The sequence below is a fragment of the Nyctereutes procyonoides genome, unplaced genomic scaffold (genome assembly GCF_905146905.1).
Source record: "Nyctereutes procyonoides isolate TBG_1078 unplaced genomic scaffold, NYPRO_anot_genome, whole genome shotgun sequence".
NCBI lineage: Eukaryota > Metazoa > Chordata > Mammalia > Carnivora > Canidae > Nyctereutes > Nyctereutes procyonoides.
In genome coordinates, this window is record NW_026575028.1 from 7,152,282 (window position 1) to 7,168,720 (window position 16,439).

Below are 16,439 nucleotides of genomic sequence, written 5' to 3' on the forward strand. Positions count from 1 at the left end.
ATAAATAAAATTGGCTGGATGGTTGGGCCCCAAGACTGGTGTCACCTCATCTTTTGCAACCAAGGTTGGGAGGCAGATAATCAAAAGACGGGCTGCCATACATAATATGTAGGAAAGCTCTAAAAGGGGGTACACACCACGTTCATAAGTGTCAATAAAACCATGTCATGATGTGCATGACTTGTCTGTCTCCCCAGAATGCTGCATGCCTCTCTGGGGCCACACTGGGATATGGGAGATAGAGGCTTGGTTAGTGCCGATGCTCACTCCCAGCATGCTCTGTGCACAGCTGTTCAGTGCTGTCACTGATCCTGCCCCATTCCCAGCATGCTCTGCATACATGCATGCTCAGACACTCTCACTGCCTGACTCATGGGGCTCCTCAGCTCTATCTCTGGGGCTGAGGCTTCTATGGGTTTGCGGTCCTCCCTTCAGACCATGCCAAGCCCCTGCCCCTCCTCCCAAGAATGGAGACAGAGAGACCACATTTGTTTTAAAGCTTCACAAAGTCAAGTTGTCTCACCCCCATAAGAAAAGCACTCATACCTCCTTGCTTACTCACTTTGGTGTCAACGAGCAAGAGAAGTTTACAGGAATCCACACAGTGGGGAGAGGAAGGCAGAGGGACTGGGGTCCTCACTCACCGGTTAGGATTTCCTGGGCAGTATGACTCCTCCCCACCCCCCCGCCCCGCCTTCTGAATACTAGGTTAGGAATGGAAATGGTGGACGACAGGATCATAGGGCGGGAAGCCAACTCCAGGGACTATTCCCAGTGTCCCTTCGTCCTGGGCCACACACCAGGGCACTAGCAGGGAGGGTGAGGGGGCTCAGTCCAGCCCTGGCTCCCCTCCCCACTGTGCATCCTGACTGATGCTGTGTCTGCCAAAAGCAACCAGTGCGTTTATCTAAGTCCATGTCAGTGCTAACTTGGGCTGATGATAGCCTGGCCCCTACACACGGCCCGGTCAACAAATGAGCTTCCACCCTGTAAGTCTCCATGTCAGCTGAAGGAAGACAGACCATCGCTCTGAGTTTCAGGCACCTCTTTTAGGAGCTGGAAAATTATTCCAGTAGAAATGAGCTCCAGAGCTATTTCTACAGAAGGAATAGCAGAACCTGACCCAGAAACCCCCAAAGGGCAGTCAGCACCTCCCAGTCCCACAGAGAGACAAACAGCACCCCGCCCTCCATCCCTCTCACCTGCACCAGAACATACTGGCACTCCCCAGGGAACAGGTACTTGAGCCCGTCGAAGGTGAGGTAGTGTGCCATGCCAATGGCAGAGCAAGTGGCATCACACACGTGGTCTGTGCAGTTCCACTTCCGGTCCCGACAGACACTAGGAACAGTAATGGCCAGGATGACCAAGATGGGTAACATGAGGTGAGGGCTCTTCTGGGCATTGGGGAACGAGAGACAATGAAGGAATGCAGACCACTCTGGGGTGCCACCAGAGTGGCACCCTTCAGGAAGCCTCTAGAAGTATAGGATGCCACCGCCTTTAGGGTGTGGACGGGGGGGGGCAGTTTGCAGTCATAAACTGTCACATTTTTAGAGCATAGGGTGAAGAAAGAGAAAGGGAAGCCACACTGCTCTCCTGTTCCAAGGGGGGAAGGGAGGCAATGAAGCAAACAGGTCACCCAAGGGGATCGGGCAGCCAGGAGAAGAGGTCCAGATCCTCTGAAGACCACCCACTATGGATTTGCTAAAGTTCAGCCTCCCTGGAAGTTGCCTGAGTGGCCATGGGGTCTCTACAGAACAGACACTGAGGCTGAGAGCCTTCTGAGGTTCTCTCACTGAGGAGAACAAGACACAACACCAGCAAAGTTCTGAGCTGGAAAAATAGTGATTAACCAGCAACTTCTGCCAGGAGAGATTTTGTGTGTACACAGCTATGTTTATTTTTTTTTCACAGCTATGTTTAAATCTACAGTGATTTGCCCATTACCACAGCACCCCACCCCTCCCCCACCGGTCTGTAACCAGAGCTGACATCAGGAAGCCCACTCTGTGCGTCAGAAGTGGTAAGCTCAGACCTCAGGCCTGAGAGACAGTGAAGCCCCTTCCAGTTCCCAGCCCTTCCTGCCTCTGTCCACGTGCATCTCTCCCTAAAGCTGTGCGCAACCCAGAAGTCACAGCATGGTGCGTGAGCAGAGCAAAAGGCCAATGAAGAGTAGCCACGGAGAAGGAAGAAGAAAACCAACCACCTGCAGAAGGTCCTTTTCAAACCATGCTGTGACAAGCACACTTGCAGTATGCTTAGGGGGCAGCAGAAGGCCAGAGAGGGACCCTTCAAAGCCTGTGCCTCTTGGCAGCTTGGCCGCATGTGTATTGATCAATACGGGCCAAGGTCCTTCTTGGAAACACTACTCTCCGGGAGAGTGTCTATGCAGGGTGAGCACAGGTGAGGACAAAGATTCTCCCCACTTTACAGATAGAGAAACAGAGGCACAGAGAAAAGGAAAGAATAACCACATTCCCACAGGGTGCTGGAGGCAAGTGCCAGAGGTCCTGTGGCCATGTTGGCCCCCGCATCCCCACTCCGGCTCACTCCACCCCAACGGCTCGGTCCCCAGGAACGCCTCTCTCAGGCCTCACCAAGTGTTGCAGTCAATTTTCACGGTTTCCCCTGGGGCGTACTCTCGGCCTTGGTGGAAGCAGGGACATCTTTCCAGCGCCACACACCTGTTTTCATGCCGGACCTAAAGGAAAGGAATCCAAATGTTTTGGGGGCCACAGTGAGTGATCTGAAGCCCTGCTGGGAAGACAGCAGGTCATGATCCCGGGATCCAGGGATCAAGTTCCACATCAGGCTCCTCCCCACACAGAGCCTGCTTCTCTCTCTGCCTATGTCTCTACCTCTCTCTGTGCATCTCTCATGAATAAATAAAATATTTTTTAAATGCTGTGAGAAATACTGACCCTGTTTACAACAGGGAAAACTGTATATACATATGGTCCCAATTATAGAACTAAATATGTATCAAAACTATATACATATATATACATATATGTCAAAAAAAGACTAGAAGGAAATACAGAAGTTCCAACCAACTGGAAGGGTGAAATAGAAGAAAAGGAGAATGTTAGTTCTTCTTTGGTTTTTAAAATTGTTTTCCAAATGCTCATCAATGAGCATGTATTGTTTACAATAAAAAAGATGGACAATATATTTTGTAAAATTTAAATGCATTTAGTGCAGTGGAGGTGAAGGTTGCATACTGGCCATAGGTAGGGATAGACCAAAGGGGAGTCTGGGGCATAGTCAAGTCCCACAAGCCCACTCCTCACCCCGTCCCCTGAGATTCTGACACCCCCTCCACTGGGGTATGCTCTGCTTCCCTGCCCTCCACCCACAAAGGACATGAGCATGTCACATTCCTCAGGTCTGTAGGGGCCAGGGGAAAAAAGAACTAAGACCCACCGGCCCTAGTAGGCTCAGGAAGAGCTATCCAAACCCACTCTGACCCTAGTGTGTAGATATGCTTCTGTCCCAACTTCAGAAGGCAGCCCTGGACGTCTGCTCTGGGGATGGCCTAATGGTGGTGATCTAAAAGAGCTCTGGGTCACCTTCATGTGAACAGACCTTGGTTCCAGAGCTATCCAAGGAGTGAGAAGCTCCTGGTCTGTATGTCAGGATCTGTGTGCTCCAGTCACTCCCAGACAAGCGTGAGTTCCCAGGGCTTGGAACTGGATAGAGCCCTGGGAACAGGGCAGGGACCATAGGCAAAAGTCATGTGTGTGTGTGTGTGTTGTGTGTGTGTGTGTGTGTGTGTGTTGGAAGGGGATGGGAAGAATAACCTCCGCTATGGTAACCACCACCTTCAGTCAACCCTAAGTCCTCAACTCCTAAGTGAAGGGGAGGGTAGGAGACAGAATGAGGAAGAGGGGCAGGTCAGCCGGGCCCTGTTCCTCCAAGAAGGATCCAGTAGGGAAGATGGCAGCTTAGGAGGAACAGGGAGGGGGCGGCGAAGGTCTCCCTACCACAGCCTTCAGCAGCGTTACAACTGGGGTTCATTTCCACATATCCACCCCCCATGCCAAGCTTCATCAGCTCTGACATGAGTCCGAGGCCTGCCACCTAGTGGCTAAGTAGTAAGAATGATGGATGCATCCGCTGGGGAAGCTTGTGCTCGCCAATGCCCATACCTCCAGCTGATGGAGACCAGGCAAGAAGTCTCCTTACTGGAAACATTATGTGAGACAAAAGTGATGCATGGGGATGGATTCCAGGAAACAGAGCCTTGCTAACCTCACCTCTCCTTAGCAGAACATGCACCACCCCTTCCCCTCCGGGCAGCCTGGTTGGAGGCTCCCACACCTCCTGGTCTGCACGCTGGATGTTTTTAGACCTCTCTTTAGGATATTCAGCCTATCGACAAAAAGTCCTGCACACCCATAGCTCACGTAGCCCTGGCCCAGAGGTGCATCCAGCTCCCAGCTCTCCTCCAATGGACATAAATTTAAATCCCAGCATGATCGTGAGATAATGCCACCACTGCCACAGCTGCCATTTGCTACTTCTGCGCTCTCACTGATAAACTATATGGCTCCTCTCTGCCTTGACTTACTGATGGATTACAGTATTAAATTAGGACCTTGGTTCTGGATGAGGACTGCTATAAAGACAAGAGGGGTGTAGAGTTAAATCCATAAGCCAGAACTGGAGAGGGGACAAAGCATAACCTTTAAATTAAAAAAGAAAGTTTCCAGGCCATACCTTATTACCAGCTCTGACTTTGGAGAGAAGATCAAATAACACCAGCCCAGCCAAAAACACCCAGAGAGTCCTCAAGCATTAAAAAAAAAAAATCCCGGGGGAGGGGCAAGATGGCGGAAGAGCAGGGTCCCCAAATCACCTGTCCCCACCAAGTTACCTAGATAACCTTCAAACCATCCTGAAAATCTACGAATTCGGCCTGAGATGTAAAGAGAGACCAGCTGGAATGCTACAGTGAGAAGAGTTCGCGCTTCTATCAAGGTAGGAAGACGGGGAAAAAGAAATAAAGAAACAAAAGGCCTCCGAGGGGGAGGGGCCCCGCGAGGAGCCGGGCTGAGGCCGGGGCGAGTGTCCCCAGGACAGGAGAGCCCCGTCCCGGAGGAGCAGGAGCTGCACCAACCTTCCCGGGCGGGCGGAAAGGGGCTCGCAGGGAGTTGGAGCAGGACCCAGGAGGGCGGGGATGCCCTCGGGCTCCCGGGGACACTAACAGACACCTGCGCCCCGGGAGAGTGCGCCGAGCTCCCTAAGGGCTGCAGCGCGCACGGAGGGACCGACCGGAGCAGCTCGGAGGGGCTCGGGCAGCGGCTCCGCGGAGGGGGCTGCGGGGCGGGAGCGCGAATCCCACAGCGCAGGCCCCGGAGCACAGGGCGCCGGGACACAGCCCAGGATCCGGCCTCCCCCGGGACAGGCAGAGGCCGGGAGGGCCCAGGACAGCGAGGACGCTCCTGCCCCGAGCTGAGCAGATCAGCGGCCCCGCCCCGGAGCCTCCAGGCCCTGCGGACGGAGAGCCGAGAGCCCGAGCCCCGTAGTTCCTGCGGAGGCTGAATCCAGGCTTCCAGAGTTGCCATAGCAACTGCGGCTGTTCCTCCCTGGGTCCCACGGGGTAAACAACCCCCGCTGAGCCCGGCAGCAGGCAGGGGCAGAGCAGCTCCCCCAAGTGCTAACACCTGAAAACCAGCACAGCAGGCCCCTCCCCCAGAAGACCAGCTGGACGGACCAGTGATACTCCCCCGTGTTCCAATACAACTTGTTTTTGGCCACTCTGCACTGAGCAAAATGACTAGAAGGAAAACCTCACCTCAAAAGAAAGAATCAGAAACAGCCCTCTTTCCCACAGAGTTACAAAATCTGGATTACACTTCAATGTCAGAAAGCCAATTCAGAAGCACCATTATACAGCTACTGGTGGCTCTAGAAAAAAGCATTAAGGCCTCACGAGACTTCATGACTGCAGAATTTAGATCCAATCAGGCAGAAATTAAAAATCAATTGAATGAGATGCAATCCAAACTAGAAGTCCTAACGACGAGGGTTAACGAGGTGGAAGAACGAGTGAGTGACATAGAAGACAAGTTAATGGCAAAGAGGGAAACTGAGGAAAAAAGAGATAAACAATTAAAGAACCATGAAGACAGATTAAGGCAAATGAACGACACTCTGAGGAAGAAAAACCTACGTTTAATTGGGGTTCCCGAGGGCGCCGAAAGGGACAGAGGGCCAGAATATGTATTTGAACAAATCCTAGCTGAAAACTTTCCCAATCTGGGAAGGGAAACAGGCATTCAGATCCAGGAAATAGAGAGATCCCCCCCTAAAATCAATAAAAACCGTTCAACACCTCGACATCTAATAGTGAAGCTTGCAAATTCCAAAGATAAAGAGAAGATCCTTAAGGCAGCAAGAGACAAGAAGTCCCTGACTTTCATGGGGAGGAATATTAGGGTAACAGCAGACCTCTCCACAGAGACCTGGCAGGCCAGAAAGGGCTGGCAGGATATATTCAGGGTCCTAAATGAGAAGAACATGCAACCAAGAATACTTTATCCAGCAAGGCTCTCATTCAAAATGGAAGGAGAGATAAAGAGCTTCCAAGACAGGCAGGAACTGAAAGAATATGTGACCTCCAAACCAGCTCTGCAAGAAATTTTAAGGGGGACTCTTAAAACTCCCCTTTAAGAAGAAGTTCAAGTAACTCTGAACATGAATGGGCTTAATGACCCCATCAAAAGGCGCAGAGTTTCAGACTGGATAAAAAAACAGGACCCATCTATTTGCTGTCTACAAGAGACTCATTTTAGACAGAAGGACACCTACAACCTGAAAATAAAAGGTTGGAGAACCATTTACCATTCAAATGGTTCTCAAAATATACCCTAAAAACTACAGAACACTTCTGAAAGAAATTGAGGAAGACACAAAGAGATGGAAAAATATTCCATGCTCATGGATTGGCAGAATTAATATTGTGAAAATGTCAATGTTACCCAGGGCAATTTACACATATAATGCAATCCCTATCAAAATACCATGGACTTTCTTCAGAGACTTAGAACAAATTATTTTAAGATTTGTGTGGAATCAGAAAAGACCCCAAACAGCCAGGGGAATTTTAAAAAAAGAAAACCATATCTGGGGGCATCACAATGCCAGATTTCAGGTTGTACTACAAAGCTGTGTTCATCAAGACAGTGTGGTACTGGCACAAAAACAGACATATAGATCAATGGAACAGAACAGAGAACCCAGAAGTGGACCCTGAACTTTATGCTCAACTAATATACAATAAAGGAGGAAAGACGATCCACTAGAAGAAAGACAGTCTCTTCAATAAATGGTGCTGGGAAAATTGGACATCCACATGCAGAAGAATGAAACTGGACCACTCTCATGCACCATACACAAAGATAAACTCAAAATGGATGAAAGATCTAAATGTGAGACAAGATTCCATCAAAATCCCAGAGAAGAACTCAGGCAACACCCTTTTTGAACTTGGCCACAGTAACCGGAGAAGGACAAACAGTGTATGTTCTCATTCATTTGGGGAATATGAATAATAGTGAAAGGGAATATAAGGGAAGGGAGAAGAAATGTGTGAGAAATATCAGAAAGGGAGACAGAACATAAAGACTTCTAACTCTGGGAAATGAACTAGGGGTGGTGGAGGGGGAGGAGGGTGGGGGTGGGGGTGAATGGGTGACGGGCACTGAGGGGTACACTTGACGGGATGAGCACTGGGTGTTATTCTGTATGTTGGTAAATTGAACACCAATAAAAATTAATTTATAAAAAAAAAAAAAAAAAAAAATCCCTGGGGCAGCCCCGGTGGCACAGCGGTTTAGCGCCGCCTGCAGCCTGGGGTGTGATCCTGGAGACCCAGGATCGAGTCCCACGTCGGGCTTCCTGCATGAAGCCTGCTTCTCCCTCTGCCTGTGTCTCTGCCTCTCTCTTCGCTCTCTCTGAATAAATAAATAAATAAATCTTAAAAAAAAAATCCCTGGAGATAAAAAAGATAAAGGTACAACACAGGGCATGAACAGGATCTAGAAGAAAGACTGGTCAGACACATAGGGTAAGCCAGGATAGCAGTCCCTACCTGGAGTTTGTAGAAAATCACTTAAACATCATGTTTAAAATGAAGAGAACCATCTCTGCCTAATGTTTGTCCCTTTGGGACATGAGAAGGATAAGATAAAGTTGATGAATGCCTTTCTAAGACTTCAGAAGAAAACAGGCAGAAAGCATTGTCACTATTCATCAACTAGGGACATCTTGAGTTCATGTCAAGAACATGGTACTAGGTCTTGAGGCAGCCCCAAGAAAAATTATGAAACAGAAAAAAAATTTACTTTGTTACTCTTCTCTGAAAAGGCCCCATCCTCCCCCACCACCCCCATACACGAACACCATACTGCCCCATTCTCCAAAATCTTTTTTGCCTTCCAACTATCATTTGTTCTCTCTACCCATCAATACTTCCAGCTCAATACAGCTGATTTCAACTAGATGTTTGCTAAGGTAGAAAGACACTGATTAAATAACTCATACTAAGCTGTGAATGACTTGCTATGAGGATTTATAAGGCTGTAGTCTTCTCTAAAACTCCTGCTTATTAACCAAAATGAATTTGTGCTCATTATATGTCAGTAAGCCTGAGTAGGTGACAAATATTTATTATACTTTTGAGACAGAATGGCTTTTTGGGCCTTTTAAAATTACATCTCTTGGGATTTACAGTGCCCACATGGGAGGCCCACCCTGGATAGGCCCTGGAGCCCCGAACTCTACATTTCAAAAAGCAGTGCCAGAGTCTTTTTATTCTTCATACTGGGCCAATGAGAAAACTAGGCATCAAAGTACCAGAGAAAGGAACAGGTTTCCCAGTTGCCAAAGACTTCCTAATAGTAACAGAACTGGATACCAGCTAGGAAAGTGTCACTACAAGATTTCAGAGGGTAAGTGAGCATCTCCCAGACAGGAGTACCACATTTTCCAAGACCACCTCAAGGAAGGGAGGGAGGCAAATAGGGATGAAGGAGCCCAGTCTGGGACTCAGGAAACCAGGGTTTCCACTATATCACTATGTAGCCTTTAGTGGTTCTGGTTCCCATCTTTCCTCAGACTCTTGTGTGAATAGAAGGGGTTGAAATCATGAGTCTTGGGGCACCAGGGTGGCTCAGTGGTTGAGCGTCTGCCTTTGGCTCAGGTCGTGATCCCAGAGTCCTGGGATCGAGTCCCACATCAGGTTCCCCGGAGAGAGCCTGCTTTTCCCTCTGCCTATGTCTCTGCCTCTCCTGAATAAATAAGTAAAATCTTTTAAAAAGAGAGAGAGAAATCATGAGTCTTTAGGGCTCTTACTCACTCCTCCACTGTATGATGCTCCTTCAGAATTAACACGGTGGCTGGATGAGCAAGCTGGGCAGTGGGTTGTGCTTTGCTGTCACCTTGTGGTGAAAGTGGGTAATATTCCAATAAAGGCAAATCCACTCAAGAATTTTTGTATTGAAGAAAAAGACAGAAATTTTTCCGAAGCAACTCCCTTATTTTATTGGTCTCCTGGGCCTCTGAATGTGGACACTGAGGTCTTAAAATTGCTCCCAGCATGTGCTAAATTTCCTATAGCATCTCTCCTTTCACAATATGATTCATGGTTTTCCCCCACAAGCTTCTAACAGCAGTCATCAAAGTACCACTTACTAAGCAACTCCCATGACCCTGCCACTGTCATCTCCAGTCCTCCCAACCACCCTTCTAACCCAGTTTTACAGATCAGAAAAGTCAGAGATTTTAAGCAACTTGCCACTCTGTTAACTAAATGTCAGGAGCCAGGAGTCATACCTGAAAGGATAGGACTCCAACTCAATGCCTTTTCCATGCAGCTTCTTTTCCTGATAAACCAACCATTTATCAGGGCATCGACCCCTTATCAAAAGCATCCCCCTACTGTGTTTCATGCAAGGAGACCTTTGCACCAGTGTGGGAGCAGATGACATGGCCAGAAAACCCCAGCTCTAAGCAGGTGCCAAGCCTAGCATAAACTGCAGAGAGGGGGGGACTCCCAATCTATTCCCAATACTTTCAGGCAGATGCTGCTGTTGGCCTTGCAGTGGACGCCCAGAGATGCCTTGTACGGAGAGAGGCAATCCTCAACCAAGAGCAGCGCTGCTCAAAGCGTGGTCCACTACACCAGTGCCAATCTGTGATGATGTGAGGACACAAATGGAATAAGGCCTGGGAAAATCATACGGCAATTTGCCTGAGTCATACATCACATCTGTTAAATCTAATAAAAATAGGGCGGGGGTGAGCTCATATTTTGTATGTCTTTGCTTTTTCATTTCTTTTTTTCTGATCATTCATTTCTATTGTATTTATAAAAGCTTTGGCTAAGACAGATTGAAATTTTAAGAAACAGGCCCTGCACAGATCTCTCCTGGGGACCAGAAGAGAAGGAGGAGGTCAGCAGAGTCTCTGAGACTGAGCTTCGGTTACTGATGAAAAGAATCAAAGCTATCCCTAAGATACTGTAAGCACTTTCACCTACAACCCCTTTGGGCCCACAGCCAACGCTGCAGGAATTATGAACAGGAATTATGCACCCATGACACAGATAAGGCAATCAAGGCTCAGAGAAAGAAGGAACACTCACCCAAGGGCAAGTGAAGCCTGAACAGAGAGTGTGGCCCTGCCCTGTTCCTACTCAGGTGCTCTTTCTGCTCTCCTAGATCTGCCCCCAGCAAGAGCTCCTGCCCCACCCCACCCCCACCCCGGCCCCCTTTCAAGTCCGCAGAATGCAGAATCCCCAACCTCTTCTTCCAAACCCTCAGGTCCGGGCCACGTCCTCACACCTCCCACAGGGGACAGGCTACACGGAGAAACACCCCTGGGTAGGATGTCTACAGCATCACACAGGCCCACACAGCTCCTTTGTCTTTGCATTGTGGCCAGGAACACGTGTCCGGTGCAGCAGCCAGCACACTGCGCACTTCATAAATCACCAACTTTTCTCCTCTGCCAAATTTGGCCTCAACGATCAGCATCGTCATGAAGCAGTTGTGAAAATAATCCAATCTCTTAGACTCCAAGCTCTTGAGTTTAGAATCCCCTGCAGTTGAGGTTAGAGTCAGCTCATTGTGTGACAGATACCCAAAGACTGTCCTCAGGGTGTGTGCCAGAGGCTTCGGGATGCCAGTGAGCTCCCGACAGTGTGTCCACATCCTATGCATGGGGTTTCTCTCTCCACTGGGGATTTGGGACCGTGATGCAACTGTTGTGGTTATTGTCTAAGATGATCTGTACTGTTTGCTTCACTGGGGGGAAGAAAAAGGTTTATTTAAAAGAGTCTCTGATGTTGACATAATTCCCTGAGTGAAGCCCCTTTTCTTACCAGAGACTTGTCTGATGTCTGGAGAATTTCTCCTCCAGGTACAGTGAAAGGACAGTCAAATAAGAGCAATATAGAAGCTTCCTCTCCCCTATCTTATTTCTTGCCTCTCCCCAGCTCTGAGTCTCCCCTCCTTCTTTAGCATCCTTGAATAGCCACCTTCTGCAAACGCACCAAACAAGACCTTCCAGGTTGGGGGTGCTCCATGGCCAATCTCTAGTTCTCCCAGTAGAAAAGACAGTTCAGAATCATCAAAGGCAAAGGCAGAGGGGAACACCTCAGGGAAAGTGAACAGCTGGTCTCTCTATCCTGGAGGAAGGGTGGAAGAAAGGAGATAAATCACCTGCCCTGCACATACTCCAATGCACAGCCTGCCTGAGGGCCACCAGTTCCCCCCACAGGATACGGGCAGCTTCCACGGCCCAGGACCCCGCCCCCCAAGCCAAGGCCTGGACATCACCGACACCCTATATGGTTGTGTGAGAGCCATCCTACTCCCTCCCATTTTGACCTCTACAACTCCTGCCCCAGCCCCACCCTACTCATTTTGGGTATGGGAAATCACAGGGAAAGCAAGAAGACATGATGCTTTTGAAAGATAAAAACCCAGAAGTTATAACCTGCAGTATAACAAGAATAACAACATGTATGCAGCAGTCGCAGAGTACCGAGCCCCCACATACACTGTTTCATCCCCTATATGCACACACCTATGATAAAGTTTAATTTATAAATCAGGCACAGTAAGAGATGAAGAGCAATAACTAAAAATAAAACAATTATAGGACTATAGTAAGTTATATGACTGTGGTCTAAGTAGCTTACTGTATGGTACCCACTCGCGCTTCTTCTGGTGCTGATGTGAGATGATAACATGCCTTTGTGATGAGATGATGTGATGTGAGAATAAGATACCTTCATTATGAGACAACGGAAGATGACTGAGACAAAGCGTTAGGCTATGACAGGTGTCTGCCTCTGGACCACAGTTGACGGTAGGTAGCTAGCCACGGGTAGGGGGACTGCTGTAATGTATTTAAACATAACCGGCCTACAAGCAGACTTGGGAGGGAGGCTAGGAGCCTGGGCACACTCAGATCACTGCCGCCAGCAGCAATCCATAGCCTGGGGGTGGCAAACCGGCCTGTCTTGGACAATGCAAGGCACTCGGGGAGCTGCTGGCCACAGGCTGCATGTCAGCAGCCCCAGCCCCAGAATCACTGGATGTTAAGAGCTGGCCAAGACCTCTTGACTCACTTTATGGTTGAGGAAAATAAGTCTCAAGAAGAGGAAGAGGAAAAAAAAAAAAAAGAGGTAGGGACTTGGGCTGGCCTTTATATGCAAATAATATGCAAATGTGTGCATGTGCCCTCTCCTCTTCCCGCATGTTCTTGGGAAAATCCCAGGGGAAATGCCTGTCTCCAGTTGTAAGTATTTTCTAGAAATAACACACTTTGCTTCCTATGGCACCTCTGTGCACTAAGTTCCTGTGTTTTTGTCGGACCACATCAGGATGGACTCCGGACACCTTCCCACCACCTCCCTTCCCAGCTCTGTCGGCTGAGTCAGCCCCAGGAGACTCCCCCCCACCCCTGACCCCATCACCACCTCCACCAGCCACCACCCCTACCCCCTTACCATTCCTGGTTTTTCCTCTCTCTGCTCCAGAACCACCATATCCAAGTTTTGCCTGCAGGAAAATGCAAAGCTGCCCACCCCCACCCCGTGGCGGGGATGGCTTACCATGCCCTGCGGGCAGAGGCAGCCAGAGACGCAGCCTGTGCTCATGCACTGCAGGTCATAGTTCTGGCAGGTTTTGGCACACTCCAGTCCTTCAGCCCTCGGGTTATCAGCGGGACACACCAACTTGACCATGGGGGGCCGACAGGACAGGCTCCTTTTGCCTTGTGGGTAGGAAAAATAAAGGAGTGAATGGATCTCCCTTCCACACTGTCCTAGGTACCCCCACGCCCACCCCATTGCAGTCAATCACTTCCAGAGACCCAGCTTCCCCCTTCCCTGGGATTAGGTGCTCCCCACCTCCCCGTGAGGCTGGATGGCCACCTCATCTACTCAACTGAGCCCCTGACCTTTGCCAATATTGAAGGCGCCTCTCCTGCTCTCCGCATCCCTATGTCAGCCCACTCTCCTCATGCCCCTTGAACCCACTGTAGCAGGTTGCATGAAATCAGGATGCACTGTGGGAATGTCTAGGCCTAGGCTTTAAAGGACCTGCATCGGGTGCTCAAAAGGAACCTCTGTGGCCCCAGATGGACCATTCATAAAATGGTCACAACTAATTTAGCCACAAAATCTTTAAGGGGGACTTTGTTCCCATGGCTCCCATCCTCTGCCCAGCCACTAGCCACCCATCACTCTTTTTAAATTTGCTATACTCTGTCCCTTGGCACTTCTCCCTGCCCTCCCTGCTTTGTTATCCTCCATCTGACCTCATCTATCGCCACTCTCTGATATGCTATTTTACTTACTTGTTGATTGCCCGCACCCCTCTTCCCCCACACTAGAATATCAGAATATCTGTTCCATGAAAACAGAGGTTCTATCTCCTTTGTTCACAGACATATCATATTTCCTGACAATCAGGTATTGACGGCTGATTGAGTAAATGATGACAGCAGATGACTGATACAATACTTTCCTTTCAAAAACTTGGATTTAGAGAAATAAATGCACCTCATGGCATTTATATCTTACCATATAGAGCACTTATTATCTCCTGTGGACAAGCTCCAGCCTTATTTTTATACAGAAACTTCTGTTAGGAAAACGAAACCCTAAAAAACTAAGTGGATCTTCCAAATTGCACAAAAATTTTGGAGCTTCCTGACTTCAAAAATCAGCACCTTCCAGAGACCACAGGCTAGAAAACACCCAAAAGGATGGGGACACAAGCAACCACCAGGGAGAGGAGCAGAAGGACTAGGTGACCCTTGTGCCTGCTATGGACTGAATGTCCCTCCCCCAAAAATCATAGTCTGACCCCAAAAGTAGTGGTGATAGGAAGTGAGCCCTTTGGAAAGTGAGAGGGCCATAAGGGTAGAGCTTTCACAGATGGGGCTAGGGCCCTAATGAAGAGAGTCCCCCACAAGCTCAACAGCCCCTCTTGCCCTCTGAGGACACAGGAGAAGCCTGCAACCTACACCTGACCTTGCCGGCACCCTGAGCTTAGACTTCCAGCCTCTACAACTGCAATACATTTCTGCATTTCTCACAGTGAAGCCACCTAGTCTGTGGTATTTTGCTACTGCAGTCTGAATAGAAAAAGACAAGATCTTAAGTTCTGATTTCAATGTCTGAGCCACCCATGTGCTTGGGATCTCACCCCGGCTCAAGGCTGAGAGATGCTCCCCAATCAGTCACATAAGCAGCCTGACTTCTTAACCTGGGCCAAACTGGGGAACGAATGTATAGCACACATCTGGTTCACTGGAAGAGGTGGGGTGTTGAGAGAAGTGAAAGGCAGAGAAAAGTGGTCAAGCTGGAGGTTGAAATTGGCCCATTTATCTGCCTAAAGTCATCCGTCTCCTTCTGGGACAGTCCTTTCGAGGCACGTATCCCTCTGGAAGCCAATTAGTTCTCTCTGATCCATAAACATGAATATGGTCCCATCAGTGCCAGGTCAGCCCCTTCTCCCTTCTGTGTCTTGTCCTTAACCAGTGTAGCTACTATTAGGACCTTAAACTGAGAACCAAGAGTCTCAACTCCCTTCTTTCAAATCCATCTGAAAAAGCTTTCTAACCAGGTGTCCTTCTTGAAAGGAGTGGTCAATAAATTGATTCCAGACAGTATCAGAAAAGATCTAGAAAAGACTTGTCAGTCTATTTATCCACTCCATGATATCTTTGTTAGAAAAGCAAAAATGCTGAAGAAGCCCAAGTTTGAATTGGGAAAGCTCCTAGAGCTTCATGGTGAAGGTAGTAGTTTTTCTGGAAAAACTACTGGGGATGAGACCGGTGCTAAAGTTGAATGAGCTTATGGATATAGCCACCAGTCCAAGAATCGGTTTAAAATTAAGACAGTTAATGGTGACAAATAAAAAATCTTATTTGTGATGTTTAAAAATAAATCATCAAATAAATAAATAAAAATAAACAGGTGTCCTTATCATTAAAGACCTAAATATGAGACCTGAAAGCATAAAAATACTTGAAGAGAGCACAGGCAGTGATCTCTCTGACATTAGCTGTAGTCACTTTTTTCTAGATATGTCCCCTGAGGCAAGAGAAACAAAAGTCAAAATAAACTATTGGGACTACATCAAAATAAAAAGCTCCTGCACAGTGAAGGAAACAATCAGCAAAAGTAAAAGGCAACTTATGGAATAGAAGAAGCTATTTGCAAATGGCATATCTGATGAAGGGTTAGTATCCAAAATATATAAAGAGCTGACATAACTCAACACCCCAAAAAAACAAATAATCCAATTAAAATATGGACAGAAGACTTTTCTCCAAAAAAGGCATCCAAATGCCCAACACACACATGAAAAGGTGCTCAACATCACTCATCGCCAGGGAAATACAAATCAAAACTCCAATGAGATATCACCTCTGCACACCAGTCAGAGTGGCTAAAATCAACAACATAAGAAACAACAAGTGTTGGTGGGGATGTGGAGAAAAAGGAACCCTCGTGCACTGTTGGTGGGAATTCAAACTGGTGAAGCCACTCTGGAAAACAGTATGGAAGTTCCTCAAAAAATTAAAAATAGAATTCCCATACAATCCAATAATTCCACTACATGGTATTTACCCAATGAATATGAAAGTGCTATTTCAAAAGGATACATGCACCCCTACATTTACTGCAGCATTATTTACAGTAGACTATGGTAACATCCCACATGTCCATCCATAGATGAATGGATAAAGCAGCGGTGGTATATACGTACAATGGAATATTAGTCAGTCATAAAAAGAATGAAATCTAGCCATTTGCAACAACTCAGATGGAGCTAGAGTATAATGCTAGGCAAAATATGTTAGAGAAAGACAAATACCATATGATCTCACTCATATGTGAAATTTAACGA

The 16,439-nt window shown here is 48.0% G+C and overlaps 1 protein-coding gene across 1 annotated transcript in view; it reads right to left on the bottom strand.

Annotated features, from left to right (window-relative positions):
* The window catches only part of VWF (von Willebrand factor), a 141,351-nt gene that overhangs the window by 60,716 nt on the left and 64,196 nt on the right, over positions 1 to 16,439 (bottom strand). The window contains exons 18-20 of the mRNA XM_055315447.1: positions 13,130 to 13,290; positions 2,601 to 2,704; positions 1,203 to 1,341 (exon numbers count right to left, since the gene is read on the bottom strand). Coding sequence (XP_055171422.1) covers positions 1,203 to 1,341; positions 2,601 to 2,704; positions 13,130 to 13,290 — 404 coding nt within the window. The remainder of the gene's footprint in view (positions 1 to 1,202; positions 1,342 to 2,600; positions 2,705 to 13,129; positions 13,291 to 16,439) is intronic.